Genomic DNA, 25827 nt, shown 5'->3' on the forward strand with positions numbered 1-25827 from the left:
CTTCTTCTTCTTCTTCTTCTTCTTCTTCTTCTTCTTCTTCTTCTTCTTCTTCTTCTTCTTCTTCTTCTTCTTCTTCTTCTTCTTCTTCTTCTTCTTCTTCTTCTTCTTCTTCTTCTTCTTCTTCTTCTTGATAAATATCGCCCAAATTAAGCAATTTATATTCCTACAAACGGTATGGATTCCTGAACATCAAAAAAAAAAAGGATTGAATCCCGCACTCGCAATGTCGCGCAATATCTGAGTCATTTGAAAACGGGCCTGGGGTTACATATGCATGCATGCATGTGGACCAAATGCGGCAATGAATGGCCAACCAAGTGGCTGTATCTACACGTACAGATACAAGCATAAGTAGAACTTGACACGCTCGACACACTCGACGCCCTCGGAGAATAAACAGCCGTCAATTTCATTATCAATTAAAAAGTCCTAGTCAATTATGGTGTGCTCGACACCGACAAAGAAGTAATATCGTATCCCGACACAGGCGTCAGGCTCAAACACGCTTTTGACAGGTTAAAAAAAATCCCCCCAAGTCAAAGCTCACACAGAGTGCCAAGACTCGTGCCGTATATATTGAGAGAAATTCATAATACATGAGCCATCATTGATGAAAAGGGCCTCCAGGAATGCGGACCTAGGGCTTCCAGAGCAAATGTATATCAGGTCATCATCCTTGCCCTTGGCACTGCCAGAAGACCATGTCCAAGTCCAGCCAAAGACATGTTTTGACATATCGGGTCAGGATGTTGTTTTCTTGCGTCCAAAGATCCCCCGGGATTTGGACTTGCTGCGAGGTTTCTCGCTCGACGTCTTTCGAGAAGACCGCGATCTCGAGTCGTTCTCTTCATCCGAGTCGTTGTATTTGTCCTTGTGAATCCTGCGCCCGGTCAGAAAAACAATCTGGCTTCACAAAGCCACCTTGACTTACCAGCTGTTCCCAACCATGCTCACACCTTTGGCCTCGGCCATCCGATAAAACTTGGCAGCCTTTTTCAGGTCTTTCTTGCAGCCGATGCCTTCTGCATAGCAGAAACCCGCCTCGGTCAGGGCATCTGTGTCGCCCCAGTTGCCGGCGATCTCAAAACATCGGAGAGCGAGTGCTTTGTCTTGCTCGATACCCCAGCCGTTGAGATGCGAAACCCCGAGCTCGTAAATGCTCAGCGCAAATTGGGCTCGATGTGCCTTCTTCTCGTGGAAATCAACCCCAGGCCTCTGACCTGAAGGGTCTTCGTCGTCCGCAACCTCGAGCATCGCGTAGTCTACAGCCTTCCGAAGCCATTGAACGCCCTCCCGCGGATTTGCTCGCATGCCCCAACCATGACGGCAAGCGAGGGCGTACAGGAGCATTGCAGTTGGGTGTCCCTTGTTGGCCGCGATACGCAGATGGTAGGTCGATTCTTTTAGTTCACCCTGTTGATGGAGCTCAATTGCCTTGGTAACATGATCGTCCATGGAGAGGCCTTGGTAATTGCTGGCAGACCGGCTTGTGGTTGGCCGAACCGTGCTTGTCGATCGTGAAGAGTGTGATGCTTCTGCTACGGGTGATAGTGGCACCGGGGGATGCATGAACCCCGAAGATGAAGGAACAAGCTGGCCAATCGAAGGTCTCGAACTCGAAGAGTCATTGGATCTGAGAGATCCTGTCGGCGTATAATACGGTGTTGGATAGGCGGCACGGTCCGTGGCGGTCAACGTGTGCTCCGAGTTGAGCTCAAACGATGGGCTCGACCTCTGATGTTGGTCTTCTCTGCTGGGTCGAGCTGATGCCATCGGAGACGGAATCGGGAGCTCAGTGCTGTTCTTGGCTTCTAAAGGTGGCGTGCAGGGAAACATCGGTTCCTGCCACTCGAAATGGGGTGTGGACAGGGCCGAAAAAACTACAGATGTCCGATCGGAAACCAGTCGGCCCCTAGGCAAGCTGTATTTAGCATGGGTATATGAAGACGCTTCCCCAGCGAGATAGCCATCGACGGGCGATGTGGAATTATCGAAAGAGTTCGCAGCACGGAGCTGGCTCAACCGGTTTGCGAATGTGGCTTTGGTCGGGCTTCTGTCGCCCTTGAGGTTGCTCATACTGACTGAACTCAAAGGGCGGGAGAAATTCCGTGTCAGTGTTTTGTGAGAGGGAGACCCAAGTGAAGTGCTGGAGGGCGATCGAGCATGAGACTGTTCATAGGGCGAGATTGGAGAATGAGGAGCAGAAACACCGCTGCTGGACGAAAGCTTCCTTGACTGAGAAAAGGTCGAACCTGCATTGGAACTGGTATAGTCGTCGTCAGAAGCATCCTGGTACGGTCGGAGTCGGCTGGAATAGGATCGTGGCGGTGCCAGAGTCGCACTGAAGTCTGATTGAGAAGTGCCCGAGACTTGTCTGGAAAGGCCATGTTGGGGAACACTATGGGATGGTGATAATGGTCCCTGAGGCTCTAACGGCGGAGGAGATTCAACTCGAGAGGCACCAAAGTAATCCTGCATCGGAGATATTTCTTTGCTTTCCTGATCCTCGCCCGATTTGAGCGCACTCACGTGAACACGTTGGGAGGTCGGCCTGTTCAGAGGATGAGCAACTCGAGCAAAGCTGCCACCACGTTCCTTGTCCAACGTTGGGAGAGGAGGGACTGTGTCAAGGCCATCAGACAAGGCACGAAATATAGGAGGACGATTGTTTTGGTGTTCGGTCAGGGATTCCGTCACTACTTGTGGTGGGAGTCTGCTCATACGTCGCTCGCCGGCTTTTCTCGTTTCCTCCAACTCTTTGGCCAGTTTGCGACTTCGGGCCGCAATGGCATCCAATGGTGATAGTGCAGGAGGCACGTCGCCGTCGAAATGTTGGATCCGGGGCGATAATGCATTTCTCGATAGTGCGCTAGCCGAGCGAAGATTTTCTTGGGGGATCTCGATGTATGTTGGACGAGTCATCGTTGGATGTGGACTTTACGAGTAGATTGAGTTGAGTCTCTGGAAGACTGGGCAACCGTTGTCGTAACTTGGCTGTTATGTTGTTGAACCGAGTCGGAACAAAGGCGAAATGATGGCATGGATCGAGGGTCTGGGGAATCGGACAACGTAGAATGCAAGGCTTCCAGGAGGATCGAAGGGTGGCTGAGGTCACAGCTGGGAACCAGGTCCGAGAGAACGAGAGTCTGGGGGCTGGCGCAGGAGTCGCCGCTGATGGGTTGATAAAAGTAGGATGCTATGCCAACGGAACTCGTGTCCGAGTTGTCGCCCAGAATAAAATGATGACAAGTGAGTGACCAACAATAGCCCACACCAGTAATATATTCCAGGTGCAGTCTATGTCAATACGAAGTGAACGAGTGCGGCTGATAACGAGAGTGTCGAGGGGATGTGTGAGAAAAACGAGTGTCTGAAGTGGTCTTATGAGGAGGACAATGGTGGCGTGAAAAAGAGTAGATGGTAGATACAGGATGGGATGCAGGACGCAGGCAGGGAAAAAGATGGCAGAGAACAAAGTCCAGTAGCGTGAGGTGGGAGAAGGTGGATGGTGGGTGGTGGATGGATGGTGTGGGTGGCTGCAGGCGGGCCGTCAATGGCCACGGACAGCATGCGAACTTTTTGGGGGAGGGCAGGTCGTAGTTTGCAGGTGGTGATGGTGGTGGTAGCAGATCAGACACGCCTTATGCAGACACTTCTGGGCACCCCCGGTTTTGAACATGATCGACCACTGCCAGACACAGGTGTCCAGACAACTCCCAGACCAAGGTACGAGTCCCTAGTAAGTGATATGAAAGGTGATGTGCAAGCCATGCAACTCCAACCGGGGGGGTGAGAGACAGGCAACGAGAAGCCCAGAAAAAGCCCAAAAAAAACAAGAGTGACCTGCATAACTCAGTTGCAGCAATCGGGGGTAATCCCTGAAGGCCCGTTGTGGGGCATGGTCTCCCCCTTGATATTTTTACTTAGGGAGCGAATAGTGCCCCCTGACCTTCGCCCACCCTGGCACCCGAACAAGCCTTCCGAAACCCAGACAGCCAGGGCAGACGTGCCATTGGGTACATCAACCCGGGCTCCAAGCCACAGCTGCACTCCAATGGAGGCCTGTCGACACTACCTGAAGACCTCTGCTTCATCCTCTTTGGTGTCTTTTTGCTAGACTCAGGGGCGAGATTGAACCAACAGCATGTCTGGGATGGCATCGCAGGTAGTTTGACCGACAAGACAGATTTGATGGGAAGATGAAAGCAGCTGAGAGGCTGAGATGATGAGAGGACGAGAGGCTGAAAGGTGCATCTTCGTCCACTTTCGTCCTCTCCTCCGTCCATGATCTGGAAGGCTCAAGTGTTGCACGAACCCGCAAATTATGGAGACGTCAGTGCAACCTCGATGCTGTTACTCTACAACTATATGTGCAGCCGTGGTGACACGCTGGTTGATGCAGAAATTCCCCGAGGTCGTTCTGCAGGTCATGGTTCGGAACAGCCCGTGCCCTGCAGTGGCAATGTCTCATTACATGGTGGTGGTGGTGCTGCGGCAACTCTTGTTACCACTACAGGGAGAGGAGAACGCAATGGCTATCTCAAACCTACCTATGTACCTCGTACTTGGACGAAATACCGACTACCGAGTCCATATGAGAGCAATTCCATCTCCTGCAGAGTACGACTCGAGGTCGACTAGCCAGATCTCGGGACTGACTAGCATGAAACTATCGCTTCTGGGACCTTGACACTTGCAAATCTATTACGTCGTCAAAATCCCAAACGAGGTGAAAAGAAAGAGACTTGATTGGTGCCATTCAAATTGCCTGGTTGGTGCTGGTGACTTTTTTTTTGCTGCACGCGACACATTCTTTGATCAGCGTCCATGTGCAATCTGTTCTCGTCCGCGTAGGATCATCACGAATTACTCGGTACCTACAAAGGCAGGGAGAGATAGTTGAGCTTCCGAGAACAAGGACACCAATTACAACAAAACCACCACCACCATCGACAATCTCGTATATCTCGTAAACTCCTCCCCCACAAAGTCACCCACAAGGCCAAAAAGCCACCAGCATCATCATTTTACGTACATGTACAGCTCTCAAGCTTTGAGCTCCAGCCACAGCAACGGCGATATCTCACCTTGTATACTTTATATGTGGAGCAGGCTATATACATCTACTCGGTACATGGTAAATATCATACATATATAGGTACAAACAAGCACTCGTATAGATCGTGTTGATGGCTCCTCGTCAGTCTTCCGCCTCCTCCTCCTTAACTGCATCTCTCTCCTCTTGCTGCGCTTCTTCTCCTGCTTCGCCCTGCATCTTTTTCTGCCGAAAGGCCTTTCTCAACTCGCATTTGCCCAGATTTTTGCCTCCTGCCCGACATTCTTCGCACCTCTTTCCGTGCGTGACGAGGAGGATATGCAGCCCGTACTTGTCCTCGTCCGGGATCATGACGTCCAAATGCGCGTGTGTCTCATCTCTCGAAGCATTCTTGGGTCGCCAACCTAGCAAGCCTGTAATGCGCCAGACATGCGTATCGACAGCGAAGCTCTCGCGCTGGAGACAGAAGAGCAACACGCAGCTGGCCGTCTTGGGTCCCACACCCTGGAAGGATAACATCTCTTGCATGGCCTCTTCACTGGACGCGTCATGGAGATGGTCCAGGGAATACTTGCCATACTTTTCTTTCGTCTGTTGTAAGATGCTCATAATGACTTTACTCTTTACCGCGCTGAGTCCGCCACATTTGATGGCTTCTTGGAGCTTGGCTTGACCTCCAGCAACGATAGCGTCCCATTTATCACTCCCTCCATACACCTTGTCCATACTCTTCTTGGCCCGCGTCGAGTTAACGTCGCTCGTGTTTTGGGAGAGAATGGTGCGGACCAGCGCGTCGAGTACGGTGGGAGAGTCGCCGCAGCCTGCTCGCGTGGTCGAGGCAACGACTTCTTTTGGGCGAATCCGAGGGCCGTGGAGGGAGGCGAGGATCCTGTGGGCAAGTTTGCATTCCTCTGGTGTCGGATGATGAAAGTCAGGGAATGGAGATTCATTGGCAAACTGGGCATAGGACTTGAGTTTCTTCGCTTTCAGATCGGATGGTCCTGATTTCTTCGATGGAGATTTCTTCGGAGAAGACACAGACGCAGGTAAATCGCCCGAGATGGATGGGCTCATTAGCCCAGTATCTTCCACTTCCTCCTTCTTCATCCTCTTCCTGACAGGTGTTTCTTCTGTACGTGGCGAAGTCCGCTTATTCCGAGGGGTTCCCTGCTCCTGCTTGATAGTGACGCCGTCTTGATCTTGGTCCTCCTTTTTGAACTGCGCTTTCTTCTCTCCTTTGAGTGCCCCAGACGTAGTGCTTCTGGTCACTCGTCGGACCCCTGACGCGACTGTCGAAGTGCGCTTTGACATGTTGGGATTGAATCTACCCGAATAAGAGGAGCTTGGGAGAACTGCACTGAAAGGTGACAGCCTACAAGGCCGAAGCTGCGAGAAAGAGAGCGTACTATAGAAGGTGAGGTGAGGCGTAGGAAACGCAGTCTTTGAAGGCGGTGGATTTGCGTATATCACCTAGTTGGAGTCATATAGACTGCGACTTAGATCTTACAATCTGGTAGATACTCACCCACTAGTTGCTTGTAGAGGAGACATATAGTAGCGGCAGAACATGAAGATGCTTCCTCTGGCAGCCACACCTATGCGTGCCGTGTCATGATGTCAAGGACTTTTCAGATTTAGAAGCAAGCGTTGATTTCCTACGGCAGATCAGGCGGATTCCGTCTGCGCAAAAACCGTGCGGTGCGCAGAGTACGCGTGACTCTCACATACTCACCACATTGCCCTGCTACACATCCCACACATGCCAGACCGCCACATTGCACGTAGCCAACACGACATGTACGGTTAGATGTCTCTACCTCGTGGCCAGAGGCAACAGCTGCAGAAGAAGAGAGCACACCAGTCACGGAGTTGTAGGGCTGTCTCTGATATACAGACAGCCGTGCAACTGCGCATCTGCCTTGTCTGGATGTAGGTCCACACGCTGCAACTGCATGCTCCATTCTATGTCTCGCCTACAGAGGTGAGCGTCAATCAATCCATCTGCGCCGGGCTTCCCCTCCTGCTCCATATCCCTGTACTAGAGCACAGACGACAAGTACCAGATGTACCTGCAACCTCTCCAATATTGAGCGGGATCCCAGTGTGAGTGATTCACGAAACAAACATCAGACTGGGTGCCAGAGCAAAGGGTTGACCATGGGTTTGTTGAGGGTCTGGCACAATCCGTCCGCCCGTTAAAGGCACATGCAAACATTCACTATGGCAGACTTCGCATCACAAAGGCATTGGCACTACTACATATTTCACGCTCACGATGGTTGCCAATTGTCCTTCATCTTTCCATCCGACTCAGATCCGCACCGCAATATTCACGGCACCATCTCTGTCTCTGCGTGGACAAGCGACAGATCCAGCTCGACAGCTTCTCGGCGCCTTCAGCCTGTGTTCCCTTCGCCCATGGCAACCCCTTCTAGCAACGATCCTGGCCCCACGGGCACAGACACGGCGGTGGTCACCATGTCCGCGCCCGCGAAGTGCTCGTTCTACGACCTTCCGATAGAAGTTCGGTTGGAAATATACGAGCTACTTTACTGTTACTCCAAGCCCATCCACCTTACTCTCGACCACGACGGCACGATCAAACACCAGCGCGCAGAATCTGCCACGAGTTGCTGCAGTCCCGACCTTGTCATCCCGGTCCACGCTTTTACGGTAGCAAAGACACTCTGTCATGAGGCTTCCCCTGTCCTCTACCAGCGAAACAACTTCAGCATGGACTGGAAGAATCTCAAAATGTTCTCCCAGAAATGGGACCAGGAACTCAACAGCTATCTGGGAGCAATCGAGATTTTCTGTGACGATGGGCCAGCTTGGGGTTTTGTCCCTGTCACCAGATTGTTGGTTGACAAGATGCCGGGTCTACAAGAGATCAATTTCAAGATTTCAGGCTCACTCAGACTTGCTGCTGCCGCCCTGGAGACCTCCAGTGCCATAACCCCTTGCGCCTCTATGTTCGGTGGACCAGAACTGGATCTCGTTCTTCAGCCTCTGAAGTCTGAAGACTGCAATAGTGGCAAAGGTGGCTCCGATCTTGTTGCCATTCGCAATGGCATCCAACAGGACAATGCAAAACTGGCAGAAATCTGGCCCGAGGGTCTTGCTCCAAACAATATCACTCGATCCTGCGCTCCAATCTTGTCCCATATCAGATTGAGTGGCAGAATCTCTCGCACTACCCTTGACAAAATTCTTGGACACAGATGTCTGCCAGGTGATTGTTTTTGGGAGGAAGTTGCTCAAGAAGTCAAGGAAGGTGACGCCGCCAAGGTGATTGGGGAGAACAAGGACGCCACCAAGATGGCAGAGAAGAATGGCAGCTCTGACAAGTTGACCGAGGATATGGTGCACTACAAATGGAAAGCCATGGTTCCTGGAGAGAGGACCGACGTACCGAAGATCGACATGCGCCAGTGGTACCCGCCACTTACGGAAAAGGAACAGCAAAAAGTGAGGGATTTTTTCAAGGTCTTCGAGCAACGTGACAGTTGCTGTAAGAGTGACAGCGCATCCGAGATAGAAAGCCTTCCTAAGGACGCCACAGCTTCTGCGGAACCTGGCTCGACTGATCATGGCGGGACAAGTCAAGATGCTTTCTCTAGAGATGCCGAGAACCAAGAAGTCGTGTACGCGGATGGAGCAGAGTCTGCTGCGAGTACTGCGTCTGCCAATCCTGACGATCTCCTGGGGAGCCTGCAGCAGTTGGCTTTTGCTGACTGCTTTGAAAACCTCAACTCCGAGTTTCTGCACCAAGACCTAGCAGAGGTCAGAGCAGCCCTACTGGAATATTTTGGCGATTTTGCATTCGAACTCTTTCCAGATGAGTTTGCGGATGAAAACTAGCCAGAAGCACTTTTGTTCGTGCCGATCTAGCCTTGTCGACTCATTATGACACAGGAACGAGGCTTTGTGCAACCTCTTTTGTTGGCATCATCATGACGACTTACAACATGCACAATAGACCGACTAATGCCGAATGATGGGAATGCGTTGTGCAAAGGGTGTACGGACGAGCGTGAATATTGGTCAGACACAGGAAGAAAGCAAGAGTCTTTGTCAACAATAGTGGCACCACCACAACGAGCTATGAATACCATGCAACGATACGAGGTTTTTTGAACAGCGAGCTGGGCAAGACAGGGATTTGTCGAAAAACATAAAGACAAAAAAAAAGGAACAAAAAACAACAGACTGAACGAAACATGGCTTTTTGGATAGTAACGCAGACGAGTGGCGGGACGGTGATGGGGATTGGATATTGTTTCCCCTTTCCGCAGCAACGGTGATGCCCTTTGTCTGGAACATGTGTCTTTGAGAATCAGATCAGATCAGATTTCGCTTGGTTGGTGGTTGGTTGGTGGTTGGTTGGTGGTTGGTTGGTTGGTGGTTGGTTGGTTGGTCGGCCGGTTGGCACATTGGATGGAATTTCCACCTTGAGTGCCTGGCACCCTAGCTGCCTGACAAATATCATCCGAAAATCGAGCTGTGAATGGATAATTGACAAATTTGATAATAATACCCTCGTCTGTTTCTGTTTCTATTGGACGGCCTAGGTGCCCAGTAGACATAGTAGTCATTATAGTGGTGAGAGGTAAAGAGACCGGGCATACCGTGGGAGAGACAATAGGCGAGTGAGTATTCACTCCGAGGAGAGACATGATGGCGAGGTTTTGCGCCTGTGAGATAACATGCATGTCATATTCTGCCGTGTCATGCTGTCCCTGCGTGGAAGGCTATACGATAAAACATCGATTCATAACATATCGTAACGACATCACATCATATCAATATCAATATCAACATCAACATCAAATTGCCCGTTGTCCAGTGTCCATGCAATGCAATGCAATGAAATGACACGGAAGAGATACGTAAATGCCGCTCTTTTCTTCATGCTCGCTTCGTTCATGCTGGGAAGAGACAGACAACCGGACGACAAAACATGCCATGCCATGCCGGGACTTCTCTTCCCCCTCTGAGATTTCAACGATGAGCCAATCCTCTGTTCAACGCCACATTTCGGCCCATCTCCTCCTCATCCTGGTCGCGGAACTCGATTCCCAACTCATCGAGGCCGTCGCTGCTCATGGACCCTCCCAGTAACGACCCCACCCTCCGCATCATGCCGATGCTTCTTCGCACTCTGTGGCCTCGCCCGCCATCATCATGCGCATTCTGGTGATCCTTGGGTCCGCTTACAATCGCTGCGGCGACTTCTCCGCCGCCGCCGCCGCCACCACCACCATGATGACCGTGGTGGAGAAAGTGATGATGATGATGTGGAGAATCCTGAGCATTCTGCTGATCGTCAGAATGTTCTTTTCTCCACTTGGCAAACGTGCTGCTCTTCCTCCCCTTCTTCAAATCCTGCGCGAGGGTGGCACTAGGTTGAGGCGGCCAGTTTCCTTCGGACTTCCAGCCTTCCACCAAGGCGGGGATCATGTGACATAGAGGAATGGGCACGTTGGGTGTGAGGCCTTGGACCACAATTTTCGAGTAGATGGTAGGGTATGCTGAGGGTTTTATGCGCTCGCGAATGATATTGTCCTGGGGAAGTATGGGCGGATAAATGGGAATCCATGGACCAGGTTCCGTGGACGAGGGCGAAGTCGGTAGCGGCGACAACGGTGGTTGGGACGTCGAGGAAGGCGAGAGAGGCTCCGCGGTGGTATTGGTGGTGGTGCGTGTTGCCGATGCGGCTTCGACACTATCTGCGCTCGAGGACTCTGGCGTAGGTGACGCCGGTGACCCTGGCCAGCTTGTTGAACCCCCATCCGTAGAATTGGGCAGGTCACCCTTGTGTCCCGTAAAGACTTGGGAGAGGCGAGACTTATATGAAGCTCTTTTCGTTGCCGATGATGGCCGTCGTTCGGTCGGTTTGGTGCTGTTCGGTTTCTGTTGCAGGGCTCCCGTCCAGGCGTCACGCCTCTCAATCCAGGTCCTTAACCCCTCATTCCAACACATTTCGTCCTCTTGCATCTTTCTGCGTTTTCTCCTGCGCTCAGCAATCACTGCCCCCACGGCCTCAGGGCTTTCAAACTTGTACGGGTCGCTTCTCGCGCGACGCCGGGAGGCCAACTCTTCAAGTTCCAGGTCGGATTGAGCCTCTTCCCGTAAGCGGTATGTGAGAGGCTCGCGGTGAGGGATGGGGGATCTGCCGCCATCATTGACAAGGGGTGTAGGCGACGGAGGCGGAGGCCATTCCCAGTCGTCTTGCACCATAGACAGGACCATCCGCCGGGCGGCTCGAGTGGCCTCTGTCCTTGATGTCGGGTCGGTCGGAGAAGGAGATGTGGGATCGGAGCTGTAAGAGCTGGCGTTTGAGCTTTTTCGTAGACGTTGGGTCAGAGTGTGGAAAAAGGGCGCAGAGGCATGGCTGTGGCCATCAAGAGATGGTCGAGGCGATGATTGGGCCATGGGAAGGTCCCCAAAGGAAGGATATAGCGGAGAGTTCTGAGGAGGTGGTTTTACGAAACTCTGAGTCGTCTATATGGCGTGCAGATGCTTGAAGATGGATAGATATTCACGAAATTTGAACTCAGAGAACAACAACGAGGAGGAGAGAGAGGTGTGGAGTGTTGTGTGAGGAGGAGGTTTGAAAAAGCACGCAACTCACACGAGCAGACACAGGCAGGGCGAATGACCAGACATGGGCAGTGGATGCGTTCGCAACGAAGCCTATTAGCAAGGCGAAAGAAATCCGAAGAGCACGGCCACGCTAAGTTTGTGGGCATTTGTGGGCACCTGGATAATGTGGCTCATCAGGCTGCTAGACTGGCGTGACTGGCCACTGCTAGCGAGGGGGTAGGGGCCAATGCCCAGTGTCCAGGCCCCAGTAATAAGTATCTTACAGGCACCTGGACTCCCTCTAAGCACCCAATCGCCTGGAGCGAACCGGGTCCTTCGGCTGATCCGCAATGGGCCTTCTAGACCCCCCAAAGCGGCAATGCTTTGTTGGAAACTAAGAGCCACAAGCGCCAGGGATTACGCAAGCGTCACCCGGGGTAAATGGTTTAAGCTTTACAATACTCGTAGGGGTGAAATGGCGTTCGCGGCGCCCAGACCTGCAAAATCCGGGGAACCAGGTACCCTGTCGGATCAAGCCCCTTGCTGCTCAAGCGGCGACTTGACCGATCCCTTGGGTTGATACTGACGGGTATTGAGCGCACAGGCACAACGGAAAACCAGACTTCAAGGGGATAGCTAGATGATGCGTAGGACGAGAATGATATTGCTAGTTCTGAAAACGGACAACGCATTCAGTCACGTACCTATGCTGACAAGTGATGGGGGGTGCAAAACATAGCTGCGAGTTCTCCGCAGTAACTTAATCGCGGACCGAATGAGTGATATACTCGTAAACTAACCCTTTAATCGCCTTCGTCCGAGCAGTAAAGTGGAAAAGCTCTGAAAAGAGTGGCTCTGGTGCTGGAATCCTTCATGATATACGAGGAGTCGGAATGCTCACAGTTTGTAAGCCCCATACTATTCCACTTTCGGCTAGTACATTTTTCTGCCCGCGCTTTTCTATTTTCCAGTAAACTACGAGGACTACTGCCATACGTCCCTGTACCTCTAGTCCGCCAGTCCGCCATACATGCGGCTACACGAGTAGCAACAATCAAGGCACAATATGACGGCCGGATTTGACGGATTGCACTCGCAACTTCTACAAGAGATGCATCTCCCCAACGCAATCCACATTTTCGACCAAATATACCCCCCTCCGCATTGCGATTGATCCTCTCCCCCAAAGCGTCGTGGCCTCACGAGAATCCGCTGGAAAATATGCAACCGACATGACATTACATTTGTACGTTGGCATGTACAAAAGAAGAAAAACGAGTCATTATCCAACCTCATCAAACTGGCCACTTTGGATTGTCCAGTGCGCATGAGGGATCCAGCCATCCAGCATTCTTGTAATCTCCCATGACAGCCCCAACCGTTCAGACTCGCCTCCACCCTGGACCTGATCTGCTGTGGTTCTGTGCAACCCATGGGTCTGGTGTCCTGGCTGAACCACCCTCTGCTTGTTCTCTGGGAAATCCCCCCTTGCGAAAATCCATAAGGGAAGAAAAGAACCGTCATTCCTAGCTGCTACACCTCCCTAACCCTGAAGACTACCCTCCCGGATTCCTCGTCTGTTCTGTTGTTCCTAGTCATGGTCCCCATCGCACTCATCCATTCCTGCGACAACTTGGACCGGTAAGATGGGGCGCGTGATGATCCCGGTGTTGGGCCCAGGTCGAACAATCCCTCCAGCACGTCGCTGCTGAACTGGTTGGTCGGCTCATAAAGAGGTAAGGTGTCCTTTGAATTTGGCCGGAGGTACACCCGCTGGGGTCGCGTGATGACTCCTGCGCCCACGGAAGAGGAAGGGTGTTGCGTCGGAAGTCCATCGGCACCGATGCTAAGACTGTCATTGTCGCTACTATAATAACGATGATAATGACCGTGCGACGGCAGCGGAAGGTGGGAGATGGGCGTTCGTGACGCTGGCCGCATTCCCAGACAGCGTCTCACGTGCTGGAGCCAGAAAGGTGATGCGAGGTAAGAGTATCGGGCGATCCAGGCGAAGCAGACGATGGCGCAGATGGAGATTCCGACGATAGCGCCAGGAGAGTGACGACCGTCATTGGTGTTGAGCGGCTGACTGTAACCGTGAGTGTGAGTAGGCGCGGCGCCGAACACGACGGTGCTTGGGGACGGTAGGATCGGTTGTGCTGGACTGGGCATGTTTCTGCGCACAGGTGGGTGTCGTTGTTGTCGTCGTCGTCGCGCTTCAAGTGGCGACTAAGCGAGGTTGGGATGTAACAAGATTGACTTGCGAGGCAGATCTCAGACCTTTTTTGGCGGACTGTTTGGAGGAAGTGGACAGAATTTCACCACAGTCGGTGTCGGTGCCGGCAGAAGTGACGACTGAATCAGGAACAAACCGACCTTACCAACCACGAAAACGTATTGTGGATTCGATTTCGATTGCACTCACCACCTTCTCACTCGACCGTTGCATTTCACCTGCTGTCCTACTTCCGCCAGTTCTGTCCAGACAGACAAGACAGACAGACATGCCGATGTCCAGAGATACATCCGTCTTTTCCTGTTCCCATCTCCTCTTTTCGGGCCAGTTCGAGAGAGAAACCCTGATGTCAGCGTAGGCTGCCGCAGGCATCGACATCATCAGACATCGATGCTCATGTTAATTTTTATTGTAAATGCCTAGACGCGATGCGCGATGCGCGATTCGTGATGCAATGTGTGATGTTGCGGTCAGTCACTGTAGAAAATATCTCGAGTCACTACAAGTACCTCGTGCCCAAGGAGAGTCGTTACTTGGTCTCTCTCTCACTCACTGACTCACTCCTCACGAGCGGGTAACACATTGTGATGGGTTGAACCCAGAAGGAGGCTCGGTTCTGACGAACCAGCGCCAAGACTAACGACAGGACTAACGCCACCTCCTGATTGGCTAAATTTGCCTGTACATTGTACAGGCAAAAGGGCAGCTTCCTGATTGGACGAGGCACGTACCGTGCAAGGGATACCGAATCCTGGCAAGCTGAGACACCGTACGCAAGGGAAGGTAAGGAAGAGAGACAAAAGGCAAGGGAAACGTAAGGCGTGTACGAAAGAGGAAGGACAAGGGAGAAAGGGGAAGACATTGAGTATCCCTTGCGGAGGAGCGTACGATATAAGGAGAGAAGGAGGGGACATTATTCCTCCTTCTCTCTCCTCAGATTTATCCTCCTTGTTACTAGGTTGGCTAGCTAGTTACAGAACTCTTTCCAAACCCTTACACACATCACATCATATCACATCACAGCATGTCGTGAAAGGGTACCTGTCTACCAATCTACCTATTTACCTACCTCTAGGTCATTAAACTAGAGCGGCGGAAGAATGAAACAACGAAAGAGAGCGTGAATCACTCAACATTTCCAGACTGTTACACCGTAAGACTGAATAACCCTGAAAATGTCCTGTCTTGCCTTGTCCCTCACGTCTCTCGACCTAGGTCGTCTACACCTTACGGTCCTTGGGAGTTGAAACAAAACAAATCCAACAAAGAATCTCTGTTTCTTGATTGGTTGGTCAGTTGGACATCTTCGTAAACTTCTATCATAAACAGGAACAATAAGATCACAATCAATGCCGTCCAGAATCACAAGATGGCATTGTGCCTTTTCTTTTTCTTGCGGACTTCTCTTTTTTTTTTCCCAATGTGCCCCTTCTAGAAATCTTTATCTCTGTCTTAGACCAAGACGGTCCAAGGTGGTAGTAGCAATGACGCTGCCGCAATCCTCCTCCTCCTCCTCCTCCTCCTTCTCATCTAGGTAGGGATCCGTTTCTGGTACGTGGAGAAATGAAGCAAGACCAGCCACAAGGCAATGATGTTCGCAATGTAATGTAATCTGTACGCATAAGTCATGCCGTACAACGCCGCATAGACCGCCAGGACGAAAAACAACAGGTTGGTGGCCCATCTGAAGGACCGCACAGATGGCACCATCTTCCCACTCGACAGGGTTTCCACCAACAGGATAAAGGGCATTATGGACAACACGTTGTGATGTGATGAGAACGGTGTCAGCCAGTGCACCGCCAAATTATGGATCCAAACAACTAGGACCGGAAGATTAATCGGCAAGACCCAGAGCATTAGAATGAGTATCGAATACGTGTAGTTGAAGAAATTATGTGCCGGCCCAGATCTCGAATCTTTGGCGTGGCGCAACGCCCGTGCGCAGGTAAAGACTTGTACAATGCAAGCCACCACGTAGGCGAACGGGTAAGGAATGATTGTCGCTACCAGGAACAGGAGCACTGCCGTGTTGATGGCTCGACGACGCGGCGTACTTGCCACAAACCCGGGAGTCATGACCTTGTCGCCGTCGTCGGGTTTCATGTAGCGTTGCGAGACGAAATTGGATACTATGACAATAAAATGTAACAGTCCCAAGACGGCATAGTTGATCAAAACGCAAGCGCCCACACTCAGAAGGCCTGCCAGAGGGACAAGAAACCAGAAGAATGTGTCTTGGGAACCCAGCAGAAGGTCGTTCTGCGCAAAGTCGACTACCGTCCCGTTGGCTTGAGCAGGACTGCTTGAAACAAGATTTGCCGAGCTCGCCGTGGTGAATGCGGTGGCAAAGAATGTCATGGATAGCATCAACACAGGGAGTGGCAGCCTCAAACTTTGGTCGAGGCTTTCGGAGAAGGAGATGAAAACCCCCGAGTTGTCATAGACTCGAAATTGTTTCCGCAGGACCATTGCCACCACCAGCAGAGGGAAGACGGCAAAGACGGTGCGATATCTGATCACAAGCTTGCCTAAGCTTCCCACCGGGTCCGCCCGCAAGCGAATCTCCAAGGAAGAATTGCAGGTTGGATCGGACCAGATCTGGAAGGCCACTCCTGCCTTGGACTCCCGGCCGTCAAGTGTAGGCGGCATAAAGGGGGCTACCCCATGAAGATTAACATCTCCTTGTTTGAAGTTGACAAAGTACTTGGACTCGTACGGGCTGTCAATGTGTTGCCTCAACAACGGCGTGAAGAGTTCTGTATCGGTCGTGCAACCGTGCTGGCGAATTTGGAGAGTGTACGCCAGTAGACTCGACCGGATGGATGGCACCCGGATTTCCGTCACCAGAGGGCGGTTCGAAGGAAGCTCCAGATTCAATCCCCGAAGCAAGAGCATCGGTAGGCTCACATCAGAAGCGACGACTGAGTCTGCCCCAGAAACAATTTCTGCATGGGCCCAGCCATGACTCCTTTCCGTGGCTTTGTCTATCATTGCAACAAACTGGTGGTCTTGAAGATCTCTCAAATCGTAGGTCAAATATGTAAACGGAGGCTGTTGCTCAAACGGGTATTGGGACAGCCGCGTCGAGGCAGGCAGTAGGATGGCGTCTCCCGCTGGTCTCTTGCAGGCAAGTCTCGTTGCGCTAGGATCACCGGGCGAGAGGTCAAACTGGATTGGCAGTGGTGTTGAAGTGAGCCCTCCAGCGAGTGGAAAGGCGGAACAGAACAATATTTCCATCCTCTCGAAGCCACCTTGGTCATCCATCTGTTGATCCGTCAAGAGCGAGAAAATCTTCGAGGTAGAATTGTCCACGGAGGGAATCGGCAGCAGGACTGCGGACATATGATCATTCACCCCAAAATGCCGGATGGTGACGTTGTCCTCCTTAGCCACGGCTGATCTGGTTCCATCACCAAGGGTCAAAAGCACCTCGTGTGGTGTATGACGCATGTTCTTTGGCGCATCATCTTCCAGGCCCGTCAAAAACCACTTCCGGAAGACTTTGATGCGCTCCACCCGTGGCTTGGTCTGTGCCGCTCGACGAACGTCGACCACATCATACAAAGACCTGATGATGACTTTTCGCATTTGATCGGCCCAAGTAATCGCCAAATGATCCATCGCGGTCCAGACCCCTGGGATAGTGGAACTGAAGACGGTGAACCCGTGACTTTCTGGAACAAGCGAGGCAATGTTGGTATAGTCGGAAGGGACAGTGGTATCCCGACCTCCTCCGGCGATAGAAATTAGAGTCGTATGCCATAAAGGATTGTTACTAGCCCACCGTTGCAGGTAAGCTTCTCGCCAGTAGTCGTTGACCTGTTGGTACAGTGAAACAACATCTGCGTCGAACGAGACTGGTGGTCGCGCATGAGGCGTCGACATGGTAATGATGGTGTTGACCGAATTGGCCTGATATTTGGGAGTCACAAGCACGGTGCGTGCGACAATCCCACCCATTGAATGTCCAATGAGGATAACAGAACTCGGATCTGGTAATTGGGAGTCGCGGCGGATGCGATTACTGTCGACGTAGAGGGAGAGGATGTAGGCAATAGCTTCATTGACATATTCGGCTTGATCAAGCAGCGTCTGCCCGTGGAAGGCCGAGAGATCCTCGTTGAAATTGATAGTAAAGAAATCGAACGACCGCACCCCGGCTTTGATTGCCTCGGCGTCGTGGCGCAAGACGTTGTGAAAGTAGCGGGACGACTCGGACGAGAGAGACCGGACCTGCTTGTAACTCCCAGCATTTCCTGGGATGAACAGCACCGGAGCACCTCGCAACCCAATGTTATCCTTTGTGTATTCGTCGACCCCCTCTTCCCGATACAGATACAGCGAATATTTGGTTGCAAACCGCGAGTGTTCTGTGTCAAATCCCGAGAGCTTGATGTAGGTCGGAGCCATCATCGACATGACACATCCTTGCGGGTCGACCTGTAACCGAAGGGACGAGCGAACGATGATAGCGAGCGACAGGAGGGCGAAAGCGGTCGTAATGAGGGTGAGAGGTCGCCATGTCCACGGGCTTTGAGCTCGAATCTTGCGTAGACCTCGAACATCGGTGTCTGCGTGGCTGTCGCCCACCTCCTCCTTGGGCTTCAGCAGCATTGTTGCCGCATTGACGACTTGGCCCGAGCCAGGTTCTTTTTCTGTTGGAGAGGAGGAGGCAGAATCTGGTCTTAGGAGATTCAAGCAGAAACTTGGGGAGGCGAGAGGCTGGGCTGAGTGGTTACAATGGGCGGAACCGGAAAAACTAAAGATCCGGAAATGTTAATCCAATCAACGCCACTGGACACGCGTCTCCTTTTTCTTGACGCTGATCCACTCTTTGCTGAGGCGCCGTTGACAGCCGTTGATCGACATGATAGGCCGAAGTCCACGTGATTCGGTTCGACTTCGGCTCAGCCTCGGCCTGAGACCTGAATTCTACGTCATCGAGTACAAACAACTAGAGACAACAATACGAGGCGGTGCTTTGCTGAAAACCAAAGGTCAAGATTGTACTGTATATTGATTTCTCCCAACTCCTCTATCTCATCGCGCCTCAAGGTACAGATCACTAGCTAAATTTGGTCGGACACAGAAATCCCATCGCCCCCCCTCCGATCTATGCCACAAGGACCCCTCTGTACCGCATCTGGCCGCTCTCTAAGATCTGAAAGGCTTCGTCGACGCCACCTTCAGTCAGCGGAAAGGTCTGGATGATGGGTTTCAAGTCGTGGACGGCCGCAAACTCGAGCATTTCCCGGTGGACCTGCCTCGCGGCCACGAGGCTACCCTGAACTTTCAGGCCGTTCATGACTATGGCCATATACGGCATCTTGAGGTCTCCTGAGCTGACGGTGAGGGGGTAAATCGTGCCCGAGGGTGCCATGATGGGGAGGTACATGTCCCAGTTGGGTTGCGAGGCGGTCGTCACGAGCAAGTGGTCGATGGGCTGGGACACCTTGAGCTCCGTTTGGCCTTTGGTCGCATAGAATTCATGGGCGCCGAGCTTGAGCGCTTCCTCCCTCTTGCTGTCTGTGCCGGAGAAGACGGCCACTTTACACCCCATTGCCGCAGCAAATTGGATGGCCAGATGTCCGAGACCGCCCACGCCGATGACTCCGACACGGTCGGTGCTCTTGACCCCGTGGAGGTGGAGAGCGTTGAAGACGGTGGCTCCGCCACACATCAAGGGGGCCGCGTGCTCGGAGCTGATTTCTGGGGGGATCTTGAACAGGAAGTTCTCGACCCAGACGGCGTGGGTGCCCAAGGATCCCTGGTCGAAGTTGGCCGTGCCGTAATACTGCCGTTGAGAGCAAAAGGTTTCGGCGCCACGAAGGCATTGCTTGCACTGCCCGCAGGCGTTGTGGATGTATCCCCAACCGGCTCGGTCGCCCTTCTTGAACATGGTCACGTCCTTGCCAATGTCTTCGACAATGCCCACGCCTTCGTGACCAAGCCCCATGTCCATGTCCTTGTGATGGAGATCGGTACCACACAGGCCACTGTGCGTGATCTTGACGAGGACGTCATGCGGACCAATCTCGCGCTGGGAGGTGGCTTGGACGATGCCAGCCTTGCCGCCTTTGAAAACTGTGAACTCGACCATTGTGGACTAAGTGCGCTCTGAAGCCTTTTTTTGTTTTTTTTTTTGGCTGTGATGTTTCGGGTCTTGTAGTAGAGACTTGAATGTTGAAAGACGAACAACTCAGGAGGATGCACTGGAGAGAATTTGAGGTAGACATGGTTCCTTGTCTTTTTATATTACATACACGTCTCTGCACCTGGGTTCAGAGAGTGCATTACCAATCTGCAGTACTTGCCATCGCTTTGGAAGTCCTTTCTTCACAAGGATCTTTCCGCCGCAGGATTGACATCATTCTGAAGTCAAAGAAGGGTTCTCTCCGTCAAACACTCTATATTATCAGGACAGCAGGGATTTCAAAGCGTGCCCTGGACGAAAGCATGCACGGTCATGCATTATTATTACCGAATCTAGCCAGTCTTCATCTAGAAGGGTTTTCTCCCTCTTGGATCTCTTATTAAGCAGACCGGGTACCATCAACCGGTACCATCCGTCGATCAGCATTTCGGGGAGACACAACAAGCCAAGAGAAGGTAAAGTCACGCCCAACGCAGCCCTCTTTGGGATGCGCGATCACCCGTCCTGGCATCTGGCCGCGGAAAGACCGACCCTCGACCGCGACTCACCGCGGGGTGGGGCTCAGGATTGCGGCAATTGGGCACTTTCGGGCTACCCTCTCCTTCAAAAGCGGCGTCGCTGGTTCTACGCTTCGAGGCCTTGGCTGGGTGACACACACCTTCCGAGACCTTACAACTGCGCTGTCTATTAAAGAGATGATACCTTGTTTATTGGCGGATATAAAGGACGGAAAATCCGTAGGGAAGCTCGCGTGCGGCTCAGGCTGTCAAATTGCCCGTTTTGTGCCCCGCATGGGAATTCCGCCTCGCCTTCACATTCTCAAGGAAAGCCTTTTTGCCTCGGTGAGTGTCTCTCTCAACCTCTTCTTGCCTTGATGATGCGATTGTGTGTACATACATTATTTAGATTGGGGAGAGATTGGATGCCGGGTGGGCAGGCTGCGCCTCCTCTCCCCTCCCTTCTTTTCGTTTCAGAGCATGCCACACGTCTCAAAATATTGGCTTAACAACAGTACGAATAAGAGGAGACGATGCATCGTCCGGGGAAATGTCAAGCCTTGCGAAAGGTTCAAGTGTCATCTATTGAGGGGCCAATGCGAACTGGCACCTCCCCTGCTCTACAGTCCCTCAAGTCTGGTACAAAATCCCTCAGGGTCTCAACAACAACAACAAAAAATTGGCGTGAACCATTGCCGTATTTCTGAACCGCCGTCTTCCCAACTCTGTTTCGACGTCGGCAATTGGGCAAGCGAAAATCATCATCCAAGAAGAAGAGACGACGATCTTCCCTTAGGATACACGATTTTTCCCATCACGTAGAGCTGGCCGATTGTTGTACATGTTTCTCTGACTGCGTCCCAGCATCAAGATCCTCGATGGTCTCCTCTTGCGCCTGCATCTTCTCGTCGAGCTGCGTTGGTTCGATCGAGTCACCAAAGAGCTCGCCAATGTCCTCGAGGGAAAGTCCCTTGGTCTCCGGGAACCAGAACAACACGGTGAGGGTGATGAGAGAGGTGACGACGATGAAAACAATGTAGTATTTCCATCCGATGTTGGCGAAAGCGGTCGGAGCGGCTTGCAGGAAGATAATGGTAGCGATAAAGAGGCCGGAAATCGAGACAGCAAGCCCCTTGGCCCTGACCGGCGTGGGGAAGATCTCGGCGGCGTAGATGTACGAGGTTGCGTCGCAGCAGCACGAGAAAAAGGTAATGTGCAAGAAGAGGAAGAAGACGGCGGCGCCCGCGACACCCCGGTCGCCGGTGCGCTGGAAAATAGACACCGTGATGCATTCGCCGATGAGGGCGAGGATGGTGCCAGAGAAGCCGAAGACTGTGAGAGCTCCGTTAGTTTTGGGGGGATAAGGGACACACACAGTGCTAGATGGGGTGGACTCACCCAGCAACCGAGTACGGCCAACTCTATCGACGATCAAGGCATTGATGTAGTTACCGAAGGGACAAACAGTGATCCACCCGCTTTGGATGAGCAGCTGTTGGACGGTATTGAATCCCAAGGAGGAATAAAGGGAGGGACCATAGTCTGGAAGGGAGGCCCACCGTCAGCAATCGAGGATATCCCAAAAAGCACCGAGAACCCCGGGAAGGGGGGGGGGGGGAACCTACTGTTAATGACAAGTGTTGCCGTTCCCTGGCAGCCAAACAAGGCGAGGAAGCCCACGATGCACCGCTTTCGCATAGAAGGCTTTCTCCAGAGGTCGATAAACGACAACACTTCCAGCCTTTCGTGCAGAATCTGGCCTTGCAGGAGATTGAACTCTGCTCGGATCGCCAGATCATCGCTGATGATGTCGTCGGTCCTCTCAGCTCGGACCGCCTTGAACGACCTGTACGCCTCGTCGACACGGTCACGGTCGACGAGCCAGCGAGGCGATTCGGGCAAGAACAAGACTCCGAGGGCGAGGAACAAGGGGGGAAAGCACTGGATGGCCAGGGGCAGTCGCCATTGTGCGCCGCTGGCGTTGACAAAGTAGAAACCCAGGCCGATCCAGCTCGCCGCGGCATAACCCACGCAGATCAAGACGCCGTGCATGCCCACGAGCCATCCCCGAATTCGAGGAGGTGCAATTTCGGACTGGTAAAGAGGGACGAGCGTGACGAGCCCACCTAGATGACGACGAGGTTTCAGTTTGATGGGATTGCTAAAAAGAAAAAAAACGAGGGCCAAAGCACGCATGGCGCCCCCAGGAGAACCTACCTATTCCCCAGCCAGTGACGAATCTCATGGCAATGTACATGCCGATGTCGACGCTCCCGGCTTGGAGGGCGCCTCCAATGACAGTGATGACTGCATTCAGCAGCAGTGCCTTCCTCCGACCCAGCCAGTCCGGGAGCTTGGTGCAGGAGAGGGTACCGAATAGGCCGCCGGTCTGGAACAGGCCATTGATGGCGCCTGTCAATTGAGTAGCATTCGATCGAGTGTCGAGTTCGAAGTAGGCGATGAACGAGGGTTGTCCCAGGGTGGTCGCGATGATGCTAGCGCTGTACCCATAGGTCAAAGAGCCCAAGGCGACGAAGAGCACAATCTAACGAGGACACTTGGGTCAGGATAGATTTTCCGTCTCGCCGTCCAGAGCAGACCACTTACCAAAAGACGGATGGCAGAGGGAGACAGGGCCATGATGAGCGAGGAGTGCGAGCGTTCTGCCCAAGACAAAGAGTAGCAGGTGTACTGGTTGTATTCGAGGGCTCCCGGTTCAAGACTGGAGTAAATCTCGGGGTGTTCATATGGGGGATCTGGGGAAGGGAGCACTTTAAAGAGAGATGAGAGCGTCGTCGGCTCACACTCCGTCACGCTGTCACGCCGTGGCGGTCTCCCTTCGTCGTTGTCTCCTTTTGCGGATCGCAAATCTAGCTTCCATGCCTTCTGGCACTTCCTCGTGGGCATCGGCAAACCCCCCGCTACTGTGGATCGGAAACGCCATCCTTCGCGGTGTCGATTCAGTCGAACCCCCGTCCAAGCTGATGAGAAAAACCCGCTTGAGGCGAGTCGGCGGTGGCACGAACGGCTCTAGATTGCAGCGGAACCGGAGGGACCCGCTGTGAGCGGAGCACTGGAAACAAAGTTTTTGCTGATAGAGTCCTCGGGGGCAAGGTCCTGGGTCCTGGAGGTGGACCTTGGGTTATCCAAATCGGCATCATGGTACGGCTCTTTGCACCGAACAGGAAAGATGCCGAGATGAATAGCTTGTTCACCTTTTTTTTTTCACGAGCGGGATGGAGAACGAGAGCAGCAGCACGGCAGTCGGGGGTTTCTCACCTTCTCCCTCGCCGAGTATCATCACCTCGAGGGCGCGGACGGTGCTCCCTTCTCCAGGCCTCTGGTCATGAAGTTTGTCGGCTTGAACCACCGCCACGGTCGGCACGCCGCCCGATGTTGACTACCTCGACTCCTTCTCGCCTTTTGGCCTCAACAACAATCAACGTCCCCACTTATTTCGCGTATTCAAGGCCTTGAGCCATAAAAGCAAGCCTCCGCTGGGATGGCCGGAGCGGAACCTGAGCACGGGAAAGCCATCTATCTGTATTGACATGAAAGGTGAGTTGTGTATTCGAAGACGTGGCGACGCCACCCAGACTCTAGCAAAAGCAAAACGCTCGTGTTTCTCCGACATCAAAAGATGGCTACGGCATTTGGAGGACTCCCTACCCCACCAGGCACGTTCAGGGGCATGCTGGTCACGAAGAAGGTCCATCGCTGCTGTCTCTTGCACTCCTCGGCCAGAGCTTCCAGGTCGAAGAGCTCCCCGATCGGCAACCCAAAGCCTGAGAGGATGACTTCGTGCATGCGGTATTGCACACCCGAGTCTCCCAGACCGGCACTCCAGGCCTCGAAGCCGGGGCTGTCTGCGGCCACCGCTGCGAAATGAGTGTTCCACAGCCAGCGCAATGATTCCTCGGAGCCTTCGAGCCCCGGATAATGATATTCCGGCTGAGCCATCTGGCTCGTCAGGGCGTCAAATGGCATGGTTTGATATCGATGGACAAAGCCTGGGGCAAATGGGTTTGAAAGCCGTCAGCAAGGGCATCCCCCCCCCAATGGTCTGTGGGCGCAATCGAGCACACTACCTACCTGTTCGTAGCAGGAGAAGGTCTCCCGTCTGGAATTGGATCCCTTTCTCCTTTGCGATGGCCTCGATTTCGGACACGGGGATCTTGTGGTACAGCCATGGGTCGTAGTTTGGGTCGCCTCGTTCAGTGACATACGAGTAATGATCGATCAGGACGCCCCGTCCCACAATCCCTCGCTTTGTCCACTCTGCCAACGTGAGGATTCGCCTTTTTCCTTCGGGGCTGGAACGATAGCGGGTGCCTACCATGAATCCCATTTCGTGCCGAAGTGCCACTGCGTACCTCGTCTTGAGTGACGCCATTGTAGAATCGTCCGTCTGGAAATGACCAGTGTCGGAAGCCGTCCCACTGACTACTCGTCTGAGTATTGAATTCGAGTTTGTCGTCCTGGATTGATTGCACGAGGAGGAGTTAGTCTCTAGCCCACTGACCATCGGCCAACCCACATTGATAAAATCCCCAATGCTGAAAATCTCGTGCTTCAACTTGGTTCGGTAGAATGGCGGCACCTTCATCTGGTCCAGGCCCCAGTTCAGTCCGACCGAAACGCCGGTCCTGATTTCATTGGCCGCCGCATGGGCGACACGCTCAGGCGTCAAGTGATTGAGACATCCTAGTTGATCGTCCTGGCCAAAAAGAAACCATGCCGAATGAGGCGGATGAGAAGCATCCAGAGGAAGATCATCAAACTGGGGCAGCTTCACCTGCTTGTAGGTCTGGTCAGCCATGGTGTAACCAATAAATCTTTTGATGATGATGAACTTGGGGGGTTCCTGGGCTGGTATTTCAAACCAAACAGACCAGAGGTGTGTACACAAGCCGAGCCACAATGTTCGTCTCGGACTCCCGGCCGCCAGACGACCCACCCAGCCTCCACCGACCGGGTCGAAATGCACATCACTTTGCGGGCTTGAGAACATTGGATAGTGTTGTCATGTTCAAACAGTCATCAATAATTATCAATGAGTTTCGCCTTGGCGGTGCCTTTAACACTGCATAATTCATACATGGCAAGGGCTTGGCAGGCGGGGGCTCACGAGGCTGAAACATCCAAGCGGCACAGGGGGTGGAAGGGCTGGGGCACAGGTTGTATCTTTTCTTTAGCTAAAGAACCACTCTAGAACATCCAGTCCCTCAGAACACCCTTGATGTTGCTCTCATGAGTTCATGCTGTTTTCGTGCGTTAGCGTTTGGTTCCAGCTCTC

At 52.8% G+C, this 25827-nt stretch overlaps 9 protein-coding genes across 9 annotated transcripts; 1 reads left to right on the forward strand and 8 right to left on the reverse strand.

The window, feature by feature from the left end:
- Window positions 1-741: 741 nt before the first annotated feature.
- On the reverse strand, window positions 742-2922 carry AYO21_04417 (hypothetical protein; the record flags this gene model as incomplete). The annotated part of the gene is made up of 2 exons (XM_022654390.1): window positions 742-880; window positions 932-2922. The coding sequence occupies 2 exons, from the start codon at window positions 2920-2922 to the stop codon at window positions 742-744; spliced, it is 2130 nt and encodes a 709-aa protein (XP_022513206.1).
- Window positions 2923-5200: 2278 nt separating this feature from the next.
- AYO21_04418 (hypothetical protein) lies at window positions 5201-6367 on the reverse strand (the record flags this gene model as incomplete). Its single annotated transcript, XM_022654391.1, has 1 exon — window positions 5201-6367. One exon carries the CDS (start codon window positions 6365-6367, stop codon window positions 5201-5203), a length of 1167 nt encoding a protein of 388 aa, XP_022513207.1.
- Window positions 6368-7276: 909 nt separating this feature from the next.
- On the forward strand, window positions 7277-8917 carry AYO21_04419 (hypothetical protein; the record flags this gene model as incomplete). Its single annotated transcript, XM_022654392.1, has 1 exon — window positions 7277-8917. The coding sequence occupies one exon, from the start codon at window positions 7277-7279 to the stop codon at window positions 8915-8917; it is 1641 nt and encodes a 546-aa protein (XP_022513208.1).
- A 1140-nt stretch (window positions 8918-10057) lies between these two features.
- AYO21_04420 (hypothetical protein) lies at window positions 10058-11491 on the reverse strand (the record flags this gene model as incomplete). Its single annotated transcript, XM_022654393.1, has 1 exon — window positions 10058-11491. The coding sequence occupies one exon, from the start codon at window positions 11489-11491 to the stop codon at window positions 10058-10060; it is 1434 nt and encodes a 477-aa protein (XP_022513209.1).
- A 1683-nt stretch (window positions 11492-13174) lies between these two features.
- Window positions 13175-13813, reverse strand: AYO21_04421 (hypothetical protein; the record flags this gene model as incomplete). The annotated part of the gene is made up of 1 exon (XM_022654394.1): window positions 13175-13813. The coding sequence occupies one exon, from the start codon at window positions 13811-13813 to the stop codon at window positions 13175-13177; it is 639 nt and encodes a 212-aa protein (XP_022513210.1).
- Window positions 13814-15407: 1594 nt separating this feature from the next.
- AYO21_04422 (hypothetical protein) lies at window positions 15408-18494 on the reverse strand (the record flags this gene model as incomplete). Its single annotated transcript, XM_022654395.1, has 1 exon — window positions 15408-18494. One exon carries the CDS (start codon window positions 18492-18494, stop codon window positions 15408-15410), a length of 3087 nt encoding a protein of 1028 aa, XP_022513211.1.
- A 499-nt stretch (window positions 18495-18993) lies between these two features.
- AYO21_04423 (hypothetical protein) lies at window positions 18994-19980 on the reverse strand (the record flags this gene model as incomplete). The annotated part of the gene is made up of 1 exon (XM_022654396.1): window positions 18994-19980. The coding sequence occupies one exon, from the start codon at window positions 19978-19980 to the stop codon at window positions 18994-18996; it is 987 nt and encodes a 328-aa protein (XP_022513212.1).
- A 1365-nt stretch (window positions 19981-21345) lies between these two features.
- AYO21_04424 (hypothetical protein) lies at window positions 21346-23438 on the reverse strand (the record flags this gene model as incomplete). Its single annotated transcript, XM_022654397.1, has 5 exons — window positions 21346-21863; window positions 21930-22073; window positions 22157-22657; window positions 22749-23076; window positions 23139-23438. 5 exons carry the CDS (start codon window positions 23436-23438, stop codon window positions 21346-21348), a joined length of 1791 nt encoding a protein of 596 aa, XP_022513213.1.
- A 726-nt stretch (window positions 23439-24164) lies between these two features.
- Window positions 24165-25350, reverse strand: AYO21_04425 (hypothetical protein; the record flags this gene model as incomplete). The annotated part of the gene is made up of 4 exons (XM_022654398.1): window positions 24165-24541; window positions 24624-24809; window positions 24868-25009; window positions 25069-25350. The coding sequence occupies 4 exons, from the start codon at window positions 25348-25350 to the stop codon at window positions 24165-24167; spliced, it is 987 nt and encodes a 328-aa protein (XP_022513214.1).
- Between the last annotated feature and the right edge of the window lie 477 nt (window positions 25351-25827).

Source organism: Fonsecaea monophora (genome assembly GCF_001642475.1).
Source record: "Fonsecaea monophora strain CBS 269.37 chromosome Unknown Scaff25, whole genome shotgun sequence".
Taxonomy (NCBI): domain Eukaryota; kingdom Fungi; phylum Ascomycota; class Eurotiomycetes; order Chaetothyriales; family Herpotrichiellaceae; genus Fonsecaea; species Fonsecaea monophora.